The 24515-nt window shown below is 41.9% G+C and overlaps 1 protein-coding gene across 2 annotated transcripts in view; it reads left to right on the forward strand.

The window, feature by feature from the left end:
* The window catches only part of Cdc42se2 (CDC42 small effector 2), an 80325-nt gene that overhangs the window by 35850 nt on the left and 19960 nt on the right, over positions 1-24515 (forward strand). For both annotated transcript variants that reach the window (XM_045153344.1, XM_045153345.1), the window contains exon 3: positions 8033-8347. In XM_045153344.1, the coding sequence (XP_045009279.1) occupies positions 8294-8347 (54 nt within the window). In that variant the 5' untranslated portion in view covers positions 8033-8293. The remainder of the gene's footprint in view (positions 1-8032; positions 8348-24515) is intronic.

Raw genomic sequence — 24515 nt, forward strand, 5'->3', positions numbered from 1 at the left:
GGGGCAGCCACACCACCTGTGGAAGGCAGTGCGTAAGAACAAGATCCCCTTCACGAAAGAGACCAGAGAGGATCAACACATTAAAGACAGATCACACCTGTAACAAAGCGAGAAAGCACCCCAAAGCAGGACACGTAGACCAGCACTACCAAGACTGAGAGAAGTGCTCCCCTCTTCCCAGCCTGGAATGGGGAAAAGACAAACTTACACACTGGCGTTGAGGTGAAATCACAAGAAGAAAAGAGTCAGAAATCATATTAATTTTTAAATTTTTATTTTATTATTAGGGAGTGAGAGAATAGATTTGCCGGAGCCTCTAGCCACTGCAAACAAACTCCAGATGCGCATGCTACCATGTACATCTTGTTTACATGAGTTCTGGGGAATCGAACATGGGTCCTTGGACTTCACAGACAAGAGCCTTAACTGCTAAGCCATCTCTGCAGCCCCAGAAATCTTTTTATTAGTTAATTAAGGTAGGTTCTCACTATGTAGCCCAGACTGGCCTTGGACCTTCTTGCTTCTGCCTCGCCTCTTTTGTGCTGGGATTATAGGCATATACCAGCATCTCTGGCTTGATAATTCTTTTTTTATTTTGATGGTGGTCAGGTAGCAAGTGGGATGGACCATAAGATTCTAGGTAGCTTTATATCTGCTTGGTGCTTTGGCTTGGAAGGCTGGGTGCAGCTGGAATGTTCTTTAACCTGTCCAAACACATGGTTTGTCCATCTTTGTTCTCTCTGGGCACAACACATTATCTACCTCAGAACAAAAGCTACAGGGCTGTTTTTTCAAGATAGGGTTCTTGCTGTAGCGCAAGCTGACCTGGAATTGACTGTGTAGTACCAGGCTGGCCTTGGACTCGGTGATCCTCGTACCTCTGCCTGCTAGGATTAAAGATGTGCAAATATTTTTATTTATTGATTTGCAAACAGAGTGAGAAGTGTTGGGTGGGGTGGAATGAGCACTCCAAAGCTTCTTGTCACTGCAAACAAACTCCAGATACATGTGCCACTTTATTTATCTGGCTTTATGTGGGTGCTGGGGTATCAAACCAGACTGTCAAGCTTTGTGAACAAGCAGCTTTAACTGCTGAGCTCTCTCTCTAGCCCTTGTAGGGTTTGTAATGACCTCATATGTTCCAAGACGTGATGTAAGCCTCATCTTATAATCAGACATGTCAATAAAGATGGCAAAGTTTCAAATAATCCCATGTGGATGGCATATTACGATGGTTCCAAATTCTAGGTTATTCCTCCAAATGAGAGATGTGAATCAGGAGGCAGGAGAGATGAATGCTTGTGTGCAGCTCACTTTGTCCTTTTTCTTCAACCCGGGACTCTAGCATGTTAAGGTGCTGCCCACAGTCAGGGTGGGTCTTCCCACTTGAGTGAAGTCAGTCTGGTATCTCCCTCATGGACATGCCTAGAGGTTTATCTGTCTCCTAAGTGAGTCTAGATTCGGTAAAGCTGACAGTCTTAACCATTGCCCTGCCATGGGCCAATCCTGCAGAGATAGTATAATTCAAACTTCAATCCCAAGAAGCTGTTGACTGCTTCTAAAAGTAAGTGGAATAAATAATGAACAGAATAATGAACATGTGAGGAAGTGCTGAGCTGGACTTCAGCGAATGGTCCTCCAAGTTGTTTTATGTATCTGATTGTGTTTTAAGTTCATTTCCAAAGTAGAGACAGAACATGCCTTTTAGGATTATGGAGAAAAAGGTGATACTGTTTGTTAAAATGTACATAATTTAATATGTGATCAACCTTGTTTTAGGGCTTTATAACATAGTTAAGAGTTCTTTTTTATAATCCAGGGATATTTCCTAACATTACTGATTCTTAAGTGTAAATCCTTTAAAGAGAATAGAAGACGGGCACATTGAAACATCTCTCTAATCCCAGTGATTGGGTAACTAAGTCAGGATGATTCTAACTTCAGGCCTTCCTTGACTACATTGTGAGTTCCAGGCCAGTCTGAGCTGTATAGATAGACCCTGTCTATCTCCAGAGAGGAGTAAGTTAAAAGTAACTCACTGTGATTTAAGTCTATAGACTAGAAGTAGTCCTTGTTCTTTGATAGTATATTGATATTTTGTGCTTTTGAAATCAAGTTAATATTTTATAATGTAATTATCATTTTCCATTATTATAAACTTCCTCTTACATATATGCCACATTAAAGAACCCCCCCCCACACACACCTATTGTCAATAATTCTGACAGACTATACAGGTTAATAAAAAGGGCTTGAAAAATTCCTTTAGAGCCAGGCGTGCATTCCTTTAATCCCAGCACTTGGGAGGCAGAGGCAGGAGGTTCACTGTGAGTTCAAGGCTACTCTGAAACTACATAGTAAATTTCAGGTCAGCCTGGGCTACAATGAGACCCCACCTGGAGAAAAACAAACAAGCAAACAAAAAAAGAAATCCTGTAGTAACTACATTATACGTGAAAAGCAGTCAGGGGCAGCTAGTAAAGGAGATAGCCTCTTTGGTAGTGCTCAGTAGATGCCTTTGAGTAATGTCAGCACACGACAGTCCTGTGGTCTCTTTGTCCCAGTCCTTTTGTATGTAGCAGGTTGTCATTGATATTTGCAGTCACAGCCAGGGCGAATGCCTTTAGCTCTTCAGGTCTCCATGGAGTAAGTGTCTTTGCTCTAGTGTTTTGTTTTTTAAAACATACATACACTAGTAATAGAATGCTATAATAGCTGGAAATCCAGATGGCTACTATATTTTTTTTTACATTTTTTTCTCAATTATTAACATTTTCCATGATTATAAAAAGTATCCCATGGTAATACCCTCCCCCCCCCCACTTTCCCCTTTGAAATTCCATTCTCAGATGGCTACTATATTTAAGAGGCAGTTCAAAAGTTTGTACAGAATGAAATCCCTGATAGGTTTCCATTAAAGAACTTCTGGATTGTGGGAGAAATGAGGCAGAGCCCTGTCACACTGGGGAGAAAGGGGTGGAAACTTATAGTTGTAGGGTAAGCTATCCCATCAGCATGTCTATGGAAGAAGAGTCTATTCTTTTCTGTAAAAATTGAATCTTTGGAAACTGAATTTGATTTGGCGTCACATTTTGATGGATTCATTCATTACATGTTCAGTTTCAGTGTCATACTGTTGTAATGACCACCTGTGGAGACTTGTTTATTTTGCCCTAGCTGAAGCCTAGCACTGTCACAGTTGGTCCCTACAGAGCTCTCTTTCATGCAGTCATATGCAGTCTGAACCTGCCTCCGTCAGGGCCTGTGAGGCAGGATGCACATGCTGTGCTAAGGTTTCAGCTTTCATAGCTTAGTGACTAACCCAGCCTGTGGACTGTCGGGATGCCCAGGACTCCTTGTCAGGGTCCTGGGACTCTGGATTGTATCCAAAAGTGAACTGCTTCAGCAGACAGATAAAGTTTATAGTTTATTACATAACTAATTACATAATTAATTATATGCAATGTGGTTATTGAGTAATGATTTTCAAAACGTGTCTAATTCTGTTTAAACCACCCTTTTGTTGATTATTGTGATATTCTCAGGGACGTAGTAGTTCATCATGGTCACATACACAAATACACAAGTTTGCTAATATCTCCATCTCTGCTTCTGGAGTTTCTCTACAGTACAACTTGCCTTAAGGGACAAGTCATGGGTTTCTTTGTGTGGCGCTGTACATTTGTTACTCACAAATGCTGCCCAGGACTGGACCACACTTGTTGAAGGTGTGTGCGCATGCTTATTTCTTGTTAGGAGGGCAAAGGAGAACATGTACCGTTAGACTTAGTTCAAGAAAGTAATAATAACAACTATGTAGTACAGGTTAACTTCAACTCATGGATCCTCCTGCTTCCATCTCCCAAATGCTGACATTACAGGCTTGTATTATATACCACACTTTGTAAGAATTTCCCCTGTCTGTCTGTCTCTTTAACGAGGTAGGGTCTCACTCTAGCTCAGGCTGACATGGAATTCACTATGTAATCTCAGGGTGGCCTTGAACTCTTGGTGATCCTCCTACCTCTGCCTCCCTAGTGCTGGGATTAAAGGCGTGTGCCATCTGGCAGGATTCCTTCCTCCCTCCCTCCCTCCCTCCCTCCCTCCCTCCCTCCCTCCCTCCCTCCCTCCCTTCCTTCCTTCCTTCCTTCTCCCTCTCTTAAAGTAAATAAAATAATTGAAAAATCTATATACAGTTTTGGGGCACTTTTTGATTAGGGGGAAAAAAAACTTTAAACAAGGATCACAACAGCTCTAATTTTCTCCAAAGCTTCAAGTAAATTTCATCTTAATAACCAAAGTAATTGTCTAGTGACACATTATTTTGTAAGTATCCCAGTTGCTTTTATTTGTAATACATTTGATTTATCTTGATCTTTTTTGTGTAAAGTAGGTTGCAATATATTTGTTGATTTTTTTTTCAGAAAGATTTCCCCCACTTCCCATTCTTCCATGTAATTATAGTTTTGCAAGTTAAAATGTTTCTACTCTAGATATTATCTGCTTAGCAAGAAGAAATTTGAGTTAAAGAACAAATTATGTCATGTGCTAAAACTAGATGGTTGGTATTTGACTTAGAAGCAAACTTGGTAACCTATTAACATCAGCTGTTACATGATTGTTAGTTATGAGGTAAAGCATTTTGATAGTACACACAGGTAGAGGTTTTTATTGTAAAGGTGGAAGCCAGGTATAATGATGGCATGAGTCTGTAATGCCAGCTACTCCAGAGGCTAAGGCCAAGCATCCCCTGAGCCCTAGAATCCAGGGCTCATCTTCGCATCACCAGGAGGAGACCAGTCTCATGGGAAGGAGGGAAAGATGGTGTGAAGAAGGAAATGAAAGGGAAAGGAGGGTGGGGTATAACTCAGCATGTACAAGACCTGAGTTCAAACCTCACAACCAAAAGGAAGAGAATGAAAGAAATAGTGGCAAGGTGAAGAAGTTCAAAACTCAAACTGAGGGAGTATGACATTGTTCTCTTGTCACAGCAAATCTTACAAAAGTCCCCCCCTCCAGCCAAAAGTCACTGGCAGCTGAGCAATACCTTACTGATTTGGGGAAATACTAAGTTGACAAGCCCTAAAGCAGTGGGCACAAAGCAAATAGGAGTCTCATGTGAACCCCAGGGCTTTCACATCCCAGAGAGAGATGGGGAGTCCTGTGCCTGACCAGAAGTCGTGACTCACATGTGTTGCTCATTTGCTAAGCTCTCAGTTATAGTATTGAGATCCCCCCCCCTTTTTTTAAACATTTGCAGGTATTCTGGGGTAGTTAGATGAAGGCATTTCCTTCTAAAACTTCACATCTCTAATACTCAAGGCCTTCTATACTGTGGAGAAAACCTGACTAAAATTAATTTATTATATGATTGTTTATAATTAATAATTGAAAAGCATTTGGGTTAGAATTACTTACTCAGCTGTTTACTGCAAGTTCTCTGTTGTAAATCTTGTTAGTACCCTTTTGTAGTTTTATTTATTTATTTGAGAGAGAAAGAAGCAGAGAGGCGTGAGAATGGGTGTGTCAGGGCCTCCAGTCACATTTTCCACCTTGTGTACCTGGCTTTCGTGGGTCCTGGGTAATTGAACCGAGGTCCTTTGGCTTTGTAGGCAAATGCCTTAACCTCTAAGCCATCTCTCCAGCCCTCTGTTGTAAATCTTAATGTATGTTGCAGACATACATTATGTATGCATTTGAGTCTGTCTGGAGGGTATTGTGACATGCTATAAAATGGAGTGTTTTAATTGGCTTATTTTTTCGGTACCTTAGCGTTGATCTGCTTCATTTCCCCTTTTAAATACAAATTTAACTAAACACACTTCTTAAAAATATGCTGCTCCATTTGAGAGGCTGACTAAAAAAATCTTTGTCCGTGCACCAACTGGGCATCAAGGAGGCTTGTCTCTGTAGAGAAACAAGAAGAATAAAATAATAATGACATGATAGCAACTCTAATCACAACTGATGGCATGTGTTTGATAGTGACTACATACAACCATCTTTTTTTTTTTTTTTTTTTGGTTTTTCAAGGTAAGGTCTCATTCTGGCTCAGGCTGTCCTGGAATTCACTATGGAGTCTCAGGGTGGCCTCGAACTCTCAGCAGTCCTCCTACCTCTGCCTCCCGAGTGCTGGGATTAAAGGCATGCGCTACCACGCCCGGCTTGTACAACCATCTTTATGTGTGTAAACTTCCTGTTCACTAGTAGCCCACGGTGAATTCCATTGCAAGGCATGTGTTACCATGCCCAGCTGTTTAATTTCTAAACCAGATGCCATACTTCTTCCCCAAGCTTTCTCCTACACAATAGTATGTGGTAACGATGAGTGTATACCGTCTCAGTGGCATCAAATCACTAAGCTAAGGAACTGAATTAAATTTTTTTGGGGGGGAGGTTCGAGGTAGGGTCTTACTCTGGCCCAGGCTGACCTGAAATTCACTATAAAGTCTCAGGATGGCCTTGAACTGATGATGATCCTCCTACATCTGCCTCCCGAGTGCTGGGATTAAAGGCATGTGCCACCATGCCCGGCTTGAATTAAAATTTTTATTTGACTGTGAGTTTTACCTTGTGCTGTCTCTAAGCAATAGTGAATGCAAACTGTTCAATAGGGGTGTGTCGTCAAATGGAGCTGTGAACTGGGAATAGGAGATAATTAGTCAGGACAAAGTCAGTGAAATCGTTACAGGAAGTAGACAAACTCCACAGAAGCAAACTGTGTCTAAAGTGTGTGTGTGGAAGTAGAAGGGTCCCAAAACATTGGAAGCAATCTTGAAAATACAAGAATAAAGTTGGTAATTATTGGTACCTGATTTCAAGTCTCACTGTGATGGAGCTGATGAACTTTGGACAAATAGACCAGAGTGATCCAATAGTTTAGAAGTGGATCCAAATTTATATTCATTGCTATTTAATGAATTTGCCAAGTAAATTTATTAGAAAAAGGATATCCTTAAAAAATAAGCTGGAGGGGCTGGAGGGATGGCTTAGCAGTTAAGGTGTTTGCCTGCAAAGCCAAAGAACCCTCATTAGCCAGATGCACAAGGGGGTGCACGCATCTGGAGTTCATTTGCAGTGGCTGAAGACCCTGGCGTGCCCATTATCTCCCTCCCTCTACCCCTTTTTTTCTGTCAAGTAAATAAAAATAAAATATAAAAAAATAATAAGCAGGAACTACCAGCTGTCTATCAAAATGTTAAGCGTTGGCCTCTATACTACCAACTTAAAAATTTATGACATACTAGTTCATAGTAATCAGAGTTAACTCTTACAAAGAAGCGTTTAAAAGTCTGTGAGCCAGATGTGGCTGAGCACACTTTTAATCCCAGTGCTCGAGAGGCAGAGAGGTAGGAGGAGCTCATTAAGTTCAAGGCCAGCATGGGGCTACACAGTGAATTCCAGGTCAGCCTGAGCTAGAGTGAGACTCTACCTCGAAGGGAAAAAAAAAGTCATTTGGGCTGGAAAGATGGCTCAGTGGTTAAGGCACTTGTCTGCAAAGCCTAGCTACCAGAGTTCAGCTCCCCAGTATCCATGCAAGCCAGATGTGCAAGGTAGCACATGCATCTGGAGTTTGTTCACAGTGGCTGGAGGCCCTGACATGCTCATTCTTTCTCTATCTGCCACTTTCTCCATCTCTCTCTCTCTCTCAAATAAGTAAATAATAAAATATATATTTTTTTAAAGTCATTGTAGCTGGACGTGGTGGTGCATGCTTTTAATCCCAGCACTGGGGAGGTAGAGGTAGGAGGATCACTGTGAATTCGAGGCCACCCTGAGACTCCATAGTGAATTCCAGGTGAGCCTGAGCTAGAGTGAGACCCTACCTGAAAAAAAAAAATAAACAAAAATGTAAAATTAATATTAGTTTATGAATTTATGAATATCAGTTTATGAAATATTAGTTTATCTTGATGTTTAGTGTTGAATTTTGGGGGGTCATATTCACTTTCAATTTTATTACAGATGCAAAAAATCGAAAGCTTCCAAGAATAAGTAAAGTTAACTTACTTTCTTTTCTTTTTCTTACCAGACTGTCTGCTGGAAGTTTGGGTCAAGATAGCTTCCTGCTAGTTTGGAACGAGTGTCTGGAGAACCCGAAGCAAAGAAAGGAAACAAGTTGATCTTTTCTTTTAATTGGCTGTGTATTTGGCTTCTAAGAACAAAACCAAGTGAAGTCAGGTTTCTGCCGGGACTGGTTCTTCATCATCTTGTGCTCAGGTCGGACATTGTAGAGCTGCTGATAGAGATCTGGAGCCTTCTCTGGTGCTCCTTCACCCCTTGGACTGTAAGAATGAGTGAGTTCTGGCTGTGCTTCAACTGCTGTATTGCGGAGCAGCCTCAGCCTGTAAGTATGTGATGTGTGCATTGGGTGGGTGTTTGTTAGACATGCCACAGGCTCTTAAACTGAGAATTGGGACCCTTGAAACTGCATGACACTTCTAGGAGTATTATGGAGAACAGTTTCAAGTTGTTTGGTCTTTTAAAAAGCCACTGGAAGCAGGCCATGGTGGTGCGCGCCTTTAATCCCAGCACTGGGGAGGCAGAGGCAGGAGGATCGCTGTGAGATTGAGGCCACCCTGAGACCCTGCCTAGAAAAATAGCAGCAACAAAAAAACCCACTGGAATGGTGGCACATGCCTGTGCTGACACCCTAACATAGCTAATAAACCAACTTTTACTCTGTTTTCTTAATCTTTTACACTTTTAGGGTTTTTTGTTGTTGTTGTTTTTCTGAAATAGGGTTTCACTCTAGCCCAGGTGACCTAGAACTCACTTTGTAGCCCCAGGCCTCCCTTGGACTACTTTTACTGTTTATATTTTATATTTATGTTCTCAAGGGACTGAGGACGCATTTATTTATGTGATGTGGGAGATGGCACAACTTTCGAACGTTCATCAGCTACCTACATAGTTTATTAAGTAAAAATATGAAATATGAGTCCATTTTTGTTCTTTTGACTCATATGGCCTATGCCACGCATGACCATACTACCTACCCCTTGTCCCCCCTTTGAGCCCAGGCCTCTTCATGTTAGGCAAGTATTCTGCAGCTGAGCTCCACCCCCAGCTTCCACGTCGCTTACTTGGTAGCTTTACTATCTCATGGGGAAGGCTTTGATGGCTCTCCTCAGCTGTATTGGTGGGGATTTGTTGCTTGGAAAGTGGATGTGGTTACATGTTTCCTTGTTGTGCTACTTGATCCTTTTTAAAAAACTGCACTGGGGCTTGGTATGATGATACTCACCTTTAATCCCAGCACTCAGAAGGCAGAGGTAGGAGGATCACCATAAACCATAAAGGGCCACCTTGGGACTACTTAGTGAATTCCAGATCAGCCTGGGCTAGAGGCTCTACCTCAGGGGAAAAAAAAAAAAACAAAAACTGCACTGGGGTCAAACCCAGAGCCTTGCCTATGAAACTAGGCAAAGTGCTCTGCCACTGAGCTACACTCCATCCTAATTTTTACTACTTTTTTTTTTGTTTGTTTGTTTGTTTTTCGAGGTAGGGTCTCACTGTAGCTCAGGCTGACCTGGAATTCACTATGGAGTCTCAGGGTGGCCTCGAACTCACAATGATCCTCCTACCTCTGCCTCCTGAGTGCTGGGATTAAAGGCGTGTGCCACCACGCCCGGCTTTATTACTTTTTAAAAGAAGGCATTGTATAATGCATTCATAAGTCCTGTACATGTTCTGTGAGTTTAGAGAATTGCCAACGATAGAATTTTAAAGTGACTGATTGAGAAGCCCTGACTCATTGTCTTTGCTCATGTAAACTTGAAGTTGTTTCAAAAGTTCATTTTGTGCCGGATGTGGTGGCACTTGGGAGGCAGAGGTAGGAGGATTGATACAAGTTTGAGGCCACCCTGAGACTACATAGTGAATTCCAGGTCAGCTTGGGCTAGACTGAAATCATACCTCAAAAAAAAAAAAAAAAAAAAAACCGTTCATTTTCTAAGTTTGCATGTTTCTTATTAGATTTGTTGTAGTTTTTAATGTGAGACAGAGTCTTAGGGAGTCCATGCTGGTCTCAAACTCAACTATGTAGCAGAGGCTGGCCTTGAACACCTTCATCCTCCTGCCTCTGTCTCTCAAGTGCTGGGATTACAGGTACACACCACTATGCCTCCTTGTAATGGATGTTTTGTGGACTTTCATCACTATTCTGAAATCATGCTTTTCTGTTGTAGTTTGAAGGTGAAATGTTCCTCATAGGCATATGAGATGGCCATGAGCTTACAGGGTCTGGGCAGAATGTGATAGTTTGAATGTAAAATAGGTACTTGTGTTTGAATACTTAGTCCCAGCTGGCGCCACAGTTTGGGAAGGTTATGGAACTTGTAGAAGGTGGAACCTTGCTGGGAAAAGTGGGTCACTGGGGACAGGCCTTGAGGTTCTCTGTCTGGGCTACACTTTGCTGTCTGTGGCAGCATTGTGACTGGCGGCTTTTTCCTCCTGCTGCCATGCCTTTCCCATTGTGACGGTGTATGTGCCCTCAAGACTGCAAGCCAGAACAAAATCTTTTTCTTTCTTTCTTTTTTCTTTTTGTTTTTTTTTGAGCTACCTCTAGTTTCACTCTAGTTCAGGCTGACCTGGATTTCACTATGTAGTCTCAGGGTGGCCTGGAATTCTCAGCGATTCTCCTACCTCTGCCTCCCAAGTGCTGGGATTAAAGACGTACACCACCACGCCTGTCAAGTAGTACCATACATTTTTTAAAAATACTTTTATTTATTCACAGAGAACAAGGCAGAGAGAAAGAGAGAATGGGCGCACCAGGGCCTCCAGCCACTACAAACGAACTCCATACGCATGCCTCTCCTTGTGCATCTATCTGGCTAACGTGGGTCCGTCCTAGGGAATCGAACATGGGTTCTTTGGCTTTGCAGGAAAACGCCTTAACCACTAAGCCATCCCTCCAGCCCCCTAGTTCTGTATTTTAAAGGATTGATATATGGGCAATAATCATAGTGTATGTAATAAAATTCTAATTAAGTATATTCTCTTATAGCTAATATAGAAAGACAAGTTAAGAATTTTGAGTCTTTGAGGGCTGGGAAAATGGCTCAGTGGTTAAAGGCACTTGCTTATAAACTCTTAAGGGTCAGGCAGGGTTCAGCCATTTTGGGAGGGGGGTGTTGAGGTAGGGTCTCACTTATAACCCAGACTGTCCTGAAATTCACTATGTAGTTTCAGGCTGGCCTTGAACTCAGTGAACCTCCTGCCTCTGTCTCTGCCTCTTGCGTGCTGGGATTAAAGGCATGTACCACCATGTTCCTGGGGGAGGAAGAAGGAGAAAGAAAGTTATGAGAATGAGAATGGGTGTGCCAGGGCTCTGGCCGCTGCAGACTTCATATGCATGCGCCACTTTGTGCATCTCGTGTTACATGGATATTGAGGAATCAAAGTCTGGTCCTTAGGCTTTGAAGGAAAGCACCATAACTGTTAAGCCATCTCTAGCCCTGAGGGCCTGGGTTCAATTCCTAAGACATGAAAACTGGATGCAAAAAGTACAAGCAACTAGTGTTCATCTGCAGTGACAAGAAACCCTGGAGTGCCCGCGTACACATGTAAATTCCCTCCCTCCCTTCCTTCTTCCCTCCCTCCTTTTTTTTTTTTTTTTTTTTTTTTTTTGAGGTAGGGTCTTGTTCTCCAGCCCAGGCTGACCTGGAATTCACTGTGTAGCCTCAGGCTGGCCTTGAACTCACAGTGATCCTTCTACCTCTGCCTCCCAGAGTGCTGGGATTAAAGGCACACTCTACCACACCCTGCTATTTTTTAGGTAGAGACTTTGTATGGACCATCATTTACTTCCTCCCCTCTCTGGCTCCACTGAGGGCCCTCCTTATTGGGATTGCTGGAATTCACCATGGAGTTGTAGGTTATGAGTTGTGAGAGCAGCAGTCATTGTGGGGAAGGCTATTTCTCTGGATATTCCTTCTCACCCTGTGGCTCTTAATTCTTTCTGCTCTCTCTTCCACAAACTTCCCTGAGCCTTGGTGGGTGTGCTTTAATTCTATTAGTGTTGAGCTCAGCCGCTTCTGGATTTCTACTTAGGTGTGTTTTGAGCATCCTCAGTGTCTGTCTGCTTCACACTGGCCCAGGTGTCAGGCTCACATGCAAGCAGCGCACTTGCTCATCTTGCCAGTTCTCTCGAATACCACCTGGGCTCTGGATGCTATATGAGGGGTAGCTCATCCCTGCCAGGGAGAGTCAGCTATCTATTCTTGTCTTACGATAGATTTTGGTTGTCTTCAGTTCTCACTGCTTTCTTAAAAACAGAAACAGACTTCCGGTTAAGATGGCGGCGTAGGTACCACGCCAAAGCAGCCTGGGGGGGAAAGACCAAAAAAAACTCAGCAAAATACACACTTTTACTAAAAAGTGAGGTGTATAGGAAGTTGAGGCGGCAGCGGAGAAGTGGAAGAGTTATAGAGCATCCAGAGCCTGCACAGCCGGGAACACCGGCTCCGGGGCGGCTCGGCTACCCGCCGCAACTGCGGAGCAGCAGAAAACCGCCGGACTCTCGGCTCGAGCCGCAGGACAAGCCAGGTGCGGGATTTTCCCCTCACACCGCGCTCTCCGCAACTCGGGAAACGTGAGGGGAGAACGGCAGCGAGCAACGGAGGGAGGAGCAGACCGCGAGGTAAAAGCACACGTGGAGAAGCGATACATCCAGAGCAGCTGCGGCTCCCTCCCCTCACCCGCCGCCTGAACCCAGCTCCAGCGAACACAGCAGCGGCCCGGGACCCGGCCACGCCAACTTGGGCTGACGGCGGGACCCAAGCAGGAGCAGAATTCGGCAGCAACTTCAGCGGCTCCAGCACCGGTACCAGTGGCCCCAGCAGCAGCGGACCCAGGAGCGACTTCGGGGTGAGCAGCACCGGTGGACACGGCAACGGCAGCTTCAGCAGCGGTGGGGGCTCTGGGGGTGGCAGCTACAACAGCTGCAGAGGCGGCAGCAGCGACTCAGTTTGCCCTGTAGGAAAAGCAAGTACCCAGCTCCAGAAATCAGAACAGCAGCCCGACGACCCAGGCAGCAACTTGACTGAGACCACAATCACCCAAGGTAACTGGGATTGCACCAGGGAAGGGTCTCACTTGGTCACAAACTGACTTGGATACCTCAACAGACCAGAAATCTAAACCTCTTTGTTGATAGAGGATCTGGTCATTATAATAACTACTCTTGCATACATACTCGGGGCTGTTTTTGATGGAATGGGTACAGTGTTTAGTTAAATTTTAGAATCTACCAGTATATTATTCCACTCAGCCTGCTTGAATACTCCTATAGCAGGGAAACTCAACCCCTAAGAACATCTTTGTAGATACTCTGAGAGTCTTAAGAGCCACACCTAATACCTTAAGGTCCTACCCTGAAAATATATTACATCAAATCAATTGATACAGCTAAGAATACACAGCTAGCTAGAAAATCCAAGCATTAACTTAATCCAAGATGCAAAAATATATACATTATAACACAAGAAACACTAAAAAGCAAGACGATATAAATCCACCTAAAAGTATTAATGCATCAGAAATGTCCTCCAGTGAGAAAGAGTTAGAGGAAATGCCTGAGAAAGAGTTCAAAAGAATAATTATAAATATGTTCAAAGAGGTCAAAGAACACATGAAAACAATCAAAGAAGAAATCAAAGAGGAAATCAAAGAGGAAATCAAAGGAATCAAAGAAGAGGCAGGACACCAATTTAATGAAATAAAGAAGGCAATACAAGACATAAATAGAGAAATAGAAATAATAAAGAAAAACCAGTCAGAATTACTAGCAATGAAGAACACAGTTAATGAAATAAAAAACTCTGTAGAAAATCTCACCAGTAGGATGGATGAGGGAGAGGACAGAATATCTAAGCTAGAAGATCAGGTGGCAGACCTAATGCAGTCCAACAAAGAGAAAGACAAACTTATAGAAAAGTATGAGTGGGAATTTCAAGATATTCGGGACACTATGAAAAGATCCAATATAAGAATTCAGGGCATAGTAGAAGGAGAAGAATTCCACTCCAGAGGCATAGTAGGCATCTTCAACAAAATCATAGAGGAAAATTTTCCCCAAATTGGGAAAGAGGTGCCAATACAGATACAGGAAGCCTTTAGAACCCCAGCCAGACAAAACCCAGAAAGAAACTCTCCTCGCCACATTATACTCAAACTTCCAAACACACAAACCAAAGATAAAATATTGAAAGCAGAGAGAAAAATCAAGTTACCTACAAAAGCAAGCCCATCAGGATTACAGCAGATGATTCAACACAAACTTTTAAAGCCAGAAGGGCCTGGAGTGATATATTCCAAGTTCTGAAAGATAACAACTGTCAACCAAGGTTACTTTATCCTGCAAAGTTATCCATCCAAATAGATGGAGAAATAAAGACATTCCATGACAAAAGCAGGTTAAAGGAATATCTGAAGACAAAACCAGCTCTACAGAAAATACTTGATAGAATCCTCCATGCTGAACAAAAGGAAAAGCACACATATAAGGAACCTAGATAAAACCAGCCATACTCAAATACCAGTTAACAGAAGAGAGCACAGGTAGAACAAGTAACACACACACACACACACACACAAATGGCAAACATAAATACACACCTTTCAATAATATCTCTTAATATCAACGGTCTCAATGCCCCAACGAAAAGACATAGATTTGCAGACTGGGTTAAAAAGCAGGATCCTACAATTTGTTGTCTTCAAGAAACTCACCTTTCTACAAAGGATAGACATTATCTTAGGGTGAAAGGTTGGAAGACGGTGTTTCAAGCAAATGGGCCTAGAAAACAAGCAGGGGTTGCTATCCTAATATCAGACAGGGTGGACTTTAGTCCGAATTAATCACTTAAATAGACCTATAACAAACATGGAGATCCGAGCAGTTATCAATAATCTCCCAACTAAAAAAAGCCCAGGCCGGGATGGATTCACTGCTGAATTTTACCAGACTTTTAAGGAAGAGCTAACACCATTGCTTCTTAAGCTTTTCCAGGAAATAGAAAAAGAAGGAATCCTACCAAACTCCTTCTATGAGGCCAGCATCACCCTGATACCAAAACCAGGCAAAGATAGAACAAAAAAAGAAAATTACAGACCAATCTCCCTCATGAACATAGATGCAAAAATTCTCAGCAAAATATTGGCAAACAGAATACAAGAGTATATCAAAAAGATCATTCACCCTGACCAAGTAGGCTTTATCCCAGAGATGCAGGGATGGTTCAACATATGCAAATCTATAAATGTAATACATTACATAAATGGGTTGAAGGACAAAAATCACATGATCATCTCATTAGATGCAGAGAAAGCATTTGACAAAATCCAACATCCCTTCATGATAAAAGTCCTACAGAGACTGGGAATAGAAGGAACATATCTCAATATAATAAAGGCTATTTATGACAAGCCTACAGCCAACATATTACTAAATGGGGAAAAACTGGAAGCTTTTCCACTAAAATCAGGAACAAGACAAGGGTGTCCACTGTCTCCACTTCTATTTAATATAGTTTTGGAAGTCTTAGCCATAGCAATAAGGCAAGAGACACACATAAAAGGGATACAAATTGGAAAGGAAGAAATCAAGTTATCATTATTTGCAGATGACATGATTCTATACATAAAGGACCCTAAAGACTCTACTAGCAAGCTGTTAGAGCTGATCAAAACCTACAGCAATGTAGCAGGATACAAAATAAATACACAGAAATCAGTAGCCTTCGTATATGCTAACAACAAACACACAGAGGATGAAATCAGAGAATCACTCCCATTCACAATTGCATCAAAAAAAATAAAATACCTTGGAATAAACCTAACTAAGGAAGTAAAGAATCTATACAATGAGAACTTTAAGACACTCAAGCGAGAAATTGCAGAAGACACTAGAAAGTGGAGAAACATCCCTTGTTCCTGGCTTGGAAGAATCAATATCGTGAAAATGGCAATCTTACCTAAAGCAATCTACACATTTAATGCAATCCCTATCAAAATTCCAAAGGCTTTCTTCATGGAAATAGAAAAAACAATCCAAAAATTCATTTGGAATCATAAAAAACCTCGAATATCTAAAATAATACTGAGCAACAAAAAAGAGGCTGGTGGTATCACCATACCTGATTTTAAACTATACTACAGAGCCATAGTAACAAAAACAGCATGGTACTGGCACAAAAACAGACATGTAGATCAGTGGAACAGAATAGAGGACCCAGATGTAAGCCCAAGTAGCTATAGCCACCTGATATTCGATAAAAATGCCAAAAACACTCATTGGAGAAGAGACAGCCTCTTCAGCAAATGGTGTTTTGAAAACTGGATAAATATCTGCAGAAGGATGAAAATAGATTCTTCTCTCTCGCCATGCACAAGAATTAAGTCCAAATGGATTAAAGACCTTAACATCAGACCGGAAACTTTGAAACTGCTAGAGGAAAAAGTAGGGGAAACCCTTCAACATATTGGTCTTGGCAAAGACTTTCTGAATACAACCCCAATTGCTCAGGCAATAAAACCACAGATTAACCACTGGGACCTAATGAAATTACAAAGATTTTGCACCGCAAAGGACACAGTGAAAAAAGCAAAGAGGCAACCTACAGAATGGGAAAAATTCTTCGCCAGCTATATATCTGATAGAGGATTAATATCTAGGATATACAAAGAACTCAAAAAGTTAACTAATAAGGAATCAAACAAGCCAATCAAAAAATGGGCTAAGGAGCTAAATAGAGAGTTCTCAAATGAAGAAATACGAATGGCATATAAGCACCTAAAAAAATGTTCTACGTCACTAGTCATCAGGGAAATGCAGATTAAAACTACATTGAGATTCCATCTCACTCCTGTCAGATTGGCCACCATCATGAAAACAAATGATCATAAATGTTGGCGGGGATGTGGAAAAAAAGGAACCCTTCTGCACTGCTGGTGGGAATGCAATCTGGTCCAGCCATTGTGGAAAACAGTGTGGAGGTTCCTAAAGCAGCTAGAGATTGATCTACCATATGACCCAGCTATAGCACTCCTGGGCATATATCCAAAGGACTCATCTCATTTCCTTAGAAGTACATGCTCAACCATGTTTATTGCTGCTCAATTTATAATAGCTGGGAAATGGAACCAGCCTAGATGTCCCTCAACAGATGAGTGGATAATGAAGATGTGGTACATTTATACAATGGAGTTCTACTCAGCGGTAAAGAAAAATGAAGTTATGAAATTTGCAGAAAAATGGATGGACCTGGAAAGTATTATACTAAGTCAGGTAACCCAGGCCCAGAAAGCCAAGCGCCACATGTTCTCCCTCATATGGGGATCCTAGCTACAGATGACTGGGCTTCTGTGTGAGAATGAAAATACTTAGTAGCAGAGGCCAGTAAGTTGAAAAGGAGACATAAAGGGTGGAGAAAGGAAGGGAGGAAGATACTTAATAGGTTGATATTGTATATATGTAATTACAATGATTGTAATGGGGAGGTAATATGATTGAGAATAGAATTTCAAACGGGAAAGTGTGGGGGTGGGGAGGGAGGGAATCACCATGGGATATATTTTATAATCATGGAAAATGTTAATAAAAATTAAAAAAAAAAAAACCTCTGAAAATAATTTTGAATAGTCATCTTTCAGTTACTTAATGGAAGAGAAAAGAAAACAACATGGTACCTAAGTCTGAAAATCTGTATTGGCCATTGTAATGCATATTTAGAAGGTACTATAGGTATTATTTTATCTCTGGAATTTTATTAAAAATAATAAAACCAAACAGATTTAAAAAAAAAAAAAAACAGAAACAGATTCTCTAAGGGAGAGTGAGATAGGGTAGGTTAAAGGAGATAAGCACTGTTAATTTAGAGAGATTTTTAGAAGCTTTTTTTTTTTTTTTTTTTTTTTTTTTTTTTTTCCCCCCCCGAGGCTGGGTCTCACTCTGGTCCAAGCTGACCTGGAATTAACTCTGTCATCTCAGGGTGGCCTTGAACTCATGGCAATCCTCCTACCTCTGCCTCCCGAGTGCTGGGATTAAAGGCATGCGCCACCACGCCCGGCTAGAAGCGTATTTTAAGACACATTTAAATTATTTTATTACTTAATTATGAGAGAGATAAAGAGGCACATAGAGAATGGTCAAACCAGGGCCTCTTTCCAAACTTTAGACACAATTGCCACTTTGTGCATATGGCTTTATGTTGTGGGTACTAGGGAAGCAAACCTGGGTCCTTAGGCTTTCCAGGCTTGTGCCTTAACCACTGACCAATCACTTCATTTCCAACTTAGTGAGATTTTCATAAGTATAGCTTCACTTTTGGATGAAGGCTAATGGGAGCTTCTCATCAGAGTCCATTAGATTATAATTTATTATTATTATTACTTTCAAGGTACGGTCCCACTCACTCTATAGACCAGGCTGACCTAGAAGTCTCAGGGTGGTCTCAAACTCACAGTGATCCTCCTACCTCTGCCTCCCTAGTGCTGGAATTAAAGGTGTACACCACCACACCTGGCCCTATTTTAAGTTTTTTAAAATATCCTATTTGAGAGAGAATGGACATGTCAGGGCCTCTCACCTCTGCAAATGAACTCCACATGCATGTACCATCTTATGCATCTGGCTTTACATAGGTACTGGGGAATTGAATCTGGGTCCTTTGGCTTTTCAGGCCTTAACCACTAAGCCACCTTTCCAACCCTTTCTTTAAAAATACTTTATATTTTGCCAGGTGTGGTGGTGCACACCTTTAATCCCAGCATTTGAGAGGCAGAGGTAAGAGGATCACCATGAGTTCGAGGCCACCCTGAGACTCCATAGTGAATTCCAGGTCAGCCTGGGCTAGAGCAAGACCCTTCCTCAACCCCCCACCCACAATAGCTAGGAAATGGAAATGTCGTCAACTGATGGCTAGAAATAAAATTGTCCATATACACAACAGTGTATTTAGTCTCCCTTACAAAAATGACATTCCTAGGAAAATGGATGAAATTAGAAAATGTTTACTAAGTGAAGTAACCCAAACCCAGGAAGACATAAATCATATGTTCATTCTCACGTGTAACCTAACTCTCAATATTTACGTGGATGTGAAGTGAGTATGGCTGGTATTCTCAGTAGGAGGTCATGCGGGAGGTAGTGAGGGGCCAGGAAGGGGAAGAGGACATAAGGAAGCATGGAGTGTGAAAGCTAGAGGAGGCTCATTTTATTGGGGAGAGAAAACAAACACACAGCCTAATAAAACTTAGTTCCTTGTGTGATAATAAAATAAAATAGGGTCTTGGAGTTGTAAGTTATGTGACATCAAAAGTAGGGATTTTTGTTGGGCATGGTGACACATGTTTTTAATCCCAGCATTCTGGGAGGCAGAGGTAGGAGGATCACCATGAGTTTGAGGCCACCCTAAGACTACATAGTGAATACAGGTTAGCCTGGACTAGAGTGAAACTGTACCTTGGGGGGAAAAGATAGAATAAAAACGAATTTCATTTTCTAGAAAGCCTTTGAAGGCTGAACTTCTAAAAAGCTTTTTTAAAGTATTTTATTCATTTTTATTTATTTATTTGAGAGCGACAGAGAGAGAGAGAGAATGGGTGTGCCAAGGCTTCCAACCATTGTAAATGAACTCAAGACGTGTGCGCCCCCTTGTGCATCTGGCAAACATGGGTCCTGGGGAGTCAAGCCTCAAACCAGGTTCCTGAGGCTTCACAGGCAAGCGCTTAACCGCTAAGCCATCTCTCTAGCCCTAAAAAACTTTCTATTGACAACTTCCATACATATAGAAAATATATCATGGTAATAGTCCCCTCCCACCACCCTCCCTTTTCCCCCTCCATAATCCCCTCTGCCCTGATTCCCTTCTATTTTTCTATGTAATCTCAGGGTGGTCTTGAACTCAAAGCAATCCTCCTACCTCTGCCTCCCCAGTGCTGGGTTAAAGGTGTGCCCCACCACGCCCGGCTCACTTCTATTTTGATGTCACCATTTTCTTTCCTCTTATTATATAGGTATTGTATGGTAGCATCAACCACTGTGCCTGAAAGTCAGTATTTAAGCACTCCTTCCCTGCTCTTCCTTTCCTCCACCTCTTCCACAGTGGTCCCTGAGCCTTGGAGGCTGCGATAGAGATGTCTCATTTAGTGCTGTCACTTCTCAGCTCTGGTGAATTTTGAGTCTCCTCATTAGTCACCGCCTACCTGAAAAGAGATGCTTCTCTAACCAGAAGTGAGAGGAGCATTATTATATGGCCATAAATATAAATATTGAGAAGGCAATGAAACTTGAACTTTTTGCATACAGTATTTAACACATTAATCATTCTTTAGTAAACATGTTTCTGCGTGAAGTACTCCACAGAAGTTCCATAGGCGTCCAATTTCTTTTGACTTTCTGAGAAAAAGTACACAAAACTTGTAACAGGCTATGTGGTCACCATAGTGGAACAAGAATTTGCTGTTGGCACCAGGGACCCATTTCAAGAGCATAGGCTGAGCCTGTGTTCACAGCCCATGGTGCTGTGTGCTTGCTGTGCCAGTTGACAGTAATAAGACCTCTTTTCTGAAAACTACTTGGTCATCTGTCAAGGGTCTGGAAGTATCTGCTAAAGTGAAGAGCTGCTGCCAGCCAGCTCTCCTGCTCACTCTTGATGTTGCTCTGTCCTTGCACATTCCACACGTAAAAGGGAGCAGCCATGCACAGGCAAGGAAACTATTCAACTTTTTTTCCTAAGTAGTAACATTAGAATCCTTTCTCTCTTCCTACTTTTGTATTTTAACATACACTACATAATAGGATAAAGTACCCGTGTTTCCAGCTGTGGTAATTGAAAGTATTTTAATTGACTCAAATGTTACAGTTGTGCTAAAGGTGTAGATTTTAAATTAAATGGTTGCCACCCTTCAACCTAATGCACAATGTTTTGTCAGCTGCTTTCAAGCATGTAGTGAATTCTCTACCACTTACTGTGCATTAGAGGATTGCTGAACTTTGCAGGTATTCTTAAAAAACACATCGATTCTAGAAAAAAACACGTTTCTATTCATAGGATATGATTTCCCCCACATAGCGCTGATGTGGTTTGCTTCTGAAATATATTGTAGACAAGTATATACAATCTCCATGTAATGGTACCTATAATAACATTCTGAAATTTCTACTGAGAGCAGATGACCCAACAATGAGCAAAATATCAAATCTGACCTCGTGGCTTGTTCAGATGGAAGAGATATTTACTATGTGCATAAATAAGTATTTTATGATGTCATTTGTTAAAAATTAGAGAAAGAGCCAGGAGTGGTGGTGCACACCTTTAATCCCAGCACTTGAGAGGCAGAGGTAGGAGGATCACTGTGAGTTTGAGGCCACTCTGAGACTACATAGTGAATTCTAGGTCAGCCTGGGCTAGAGCAAGACCCTCCCTCAACCTTCCCCTTCTCCCCCCCAAAAAAAACCTGGAGAAAGAAATTAGGAAAAGCAAATAGTGGTGTCAGAGAAATAGAGTCACTTACTTAGGTGTAGGGTAATCACAGAAGACCTCTCTGATGAAGTGATAGGTAGATAAGGATTTGAGGGGACAAGTCACACAGATACCCAGAAAGTGTCAGAGAGCCTGGAGTGCAAAGGTTGTGGAAGTTCAGAGTGTATGTGACAGAATGTCCTAGAAGGCAGTGTTGTCAGCCATGGACTGTTGGTGAGAATGAAGCTGGAGTGGTAAGAGCTAGGTTATGTTTGGTTTCCTAGGACATGAAAAGATGGATTCTACTCTTTGTAAGACAGGAGGCCCTTGGGTGGGTTTGAGCAGAGAACCCAGTGGAAGCACGTTCATTTTCCAAGTGTTCTGAATGTTCTCATGGCCCTCAATCTAAAGTTCACAGTGACAAGCCACTCTGAGCCAGTGAGTCTTGTCAGCTGTGGAGAATTGATCGGGTAATGTATTGGTTTTTCTTCCTACCATTAGTTCAAACCCATACTAGTGATGGGGAGGGAGGAGAGTGATGGTGCTGGATCAGCTACAGTAAATAAAGGACGAGACAGCTTCGTAGTCAGCATTTCTTTGAGGGAAGGGAGGGGGTGGAGTGCTTAGAAGACCTTCGTTCTAGAAGCATCAATACCATTACTGCAGCCTGGGCAGACAAAGCAGTCCCATGAAAGTTGGCTGGAGGAAACTCTTACCAAGGATATTCATGATTTCACAGATGAAGCCCACAAAATGACAACATAAATGAAACATCCAAGACTGCAAGTCAAAATAAACGTTTACTCTTTCACCAGTGACTTATTTTTTGACAAGTTCACTCATGTATGTCTTTTTTTTTAAATATATTTTTTGTTTATTTTTATTTATTTGAGAGCAACACACAGAGAGAGGTAGAAAGAGAGAATGGGCATGCCAGGGCCTCCAGCCACTGCAAACAAACTCCAGATGTGTGCACCCCCTGTGCATCTGGCTAACATGGGTCCTGGGGAATCGAGCCTTGAACTGGGGTCCTTAGGCTGCACAGGCAAGCGCTTAACCGCTAAGCCATCTCTCCAGCCCTCCTTTTTTTTTTTTTTTTTTTTTCCTGAGGTGGGGTCTTAGAGTAGCCTGGGCTGATTTAGAACTCACAGCAGTCCTTTTATCTCAGCCTCTTCAGTACCTGGCTGTTCCCATTCTCACTTGAGCTAGAGTCTTACTTATCTTGGAACTTGTGGGATTTTTTGTTTGTTTGTTTCCGTTGTTGGTTGGTTTATTTATTTATTTATTGTGAGCTCTCGAGGTTGTCATTAGGTCTACTATCCTATGAATGATAAAGGGCTATAGCGGTGGGTTTATGTGGGTCCTGGGAGTGGAATTCTAGCAGCCTTGATGGCTTCTTCCTTAGGCCCCTGAGCTTGCACAAGAAGAGAGCCTTGCTACATGAATGTGGTAGTTTGAATGTATGGCCCCATAAACTCAGGTGCTCAGTTAAAATTGAAAGCTGGCCATGGTGGTAAACACCTTTACAGCACTTGAGAGGCAAAAGTAGGAGGATCTCTGTGAGTTCGAGGCCAGCCTGAGACTACATAGTGAATTCCAGGTCAGCCTGAGCTAGAACGAGACCCAGCCTCAAAAAAACAAATTAAGTTTATAGCTTCCACCCCTAGCAGGCAGACTCCTGCTGGGAAGGGGGAGTTCGTGTCACTGGGGCAGATCTGAGTTCCTCCTTGCTTGATGGGTGTGAGGGGGGGGGGTTGTTTGCTGGCTGGCTGGTGGTGATTTCTCTGCTTGGATGTGTGGAAATGAGCAGTTTCTTCAGCTATTGAAGGAATTTCCCTGGATCTTTAAGTGTGAAATAACTCCCTCCCTCCCATAAACTGGTTGAATGTTCATTCCAGCAACTCAAAACTGACTACAACAGTGGTCCATACTGGACTTACACTCCTGCCACAGTCTAAGTGGCCACTCTATGCCACCATACTGGGCTTGAAGAAAGAACGTAGTTGCATTTGCTTTCCCATGTGGTGGCCCTCTGTCCCACAACTTCTTGCTAAATAGCCATTTGCCCACTAACATAAGATACCTGTCATAGTAGTGTGGGCATGTTACCTAAGACTGTCTGGAAGCAGTAAGTACTGAAATGTTTTGGAGATGTGTGTTTATCCCAGGCTTCCCTGCATTCTAGATGCTGTTGTCTGCAGTATCATAGTATCTTCTATCTGCTTTTTTTCCTACTGTCCTGTTTCCTTGGAGATCTTTCCTTGTATTCTTGTTTTGCATTGTTTGGGCCAATGTAAATCCTTGAGTTTTCCATATACATAAATAATATAATATTAATATAGTATAATATATAATATAGAATCACTTACTTAGGTGTAGGGTAATCACAGAAGGCCTCTCTGATGAAGTGATAGGTAGATAAGGATTTGAGGGGACAAGTCGCACAGATACCCAGAAAGTGTCAGAGAGCCTGGAGTGCAAAGGTTGTGGAAATTCAGAGTGTATGTGACAGAATGTCCTAGAAGGCAGTGTTGTCAGCAGCCATGGACTGTTGGTGAGAATGAAGCTGGAGTGGTGAGTAAGAGCTAGGTTATGTTTGGTTTCCTAGGACATGAAAAGATGTGGATTATATTACATATATATCATATAATATTATTATATATTATATATATATCATATATTATTATTATATATTATAATATATGATATATATGTAATATAATATAATAATATAAATACAATTAATTTGTCAGATTTTCCAAAAGACCTATTGGAATTTATGTTCAATTTGCATTGAATTTATAGATGACACACATTCCCGTCAAAGATATATATTCCTGGTAACTATTACCAGGGCTGGAGAAATGGCTTAGCAGTTAAAGCACTTGCCTATGAAGCCTAATGACCCAGGTTCAATTCCCCAGGGCCCACCAAAGCCAGATGCTCATGGTGGTGCATGCATCTGGAGGTCGTTTGCAGTGGATAGAGGCCTTGGCATACCCATTCTCTGTCCTCCCTGTTTATAATAAATAAATAAAAATGAAA

Source organism: Jaculus jaculus, chromosome 6, assembly GCF_020740685.1.
Source record: "Jaculus jaculus isolate mJacJac1 chromosome 6, mJacJac1.mat.Y.cur, whole genome shotgun sequence".
Lineage (NCBI taxonomy): Eukaryota > Metazoa > Chordata > Mammalia > Rodentia > Dipodidae > Jaculus > Jaculus jaculus.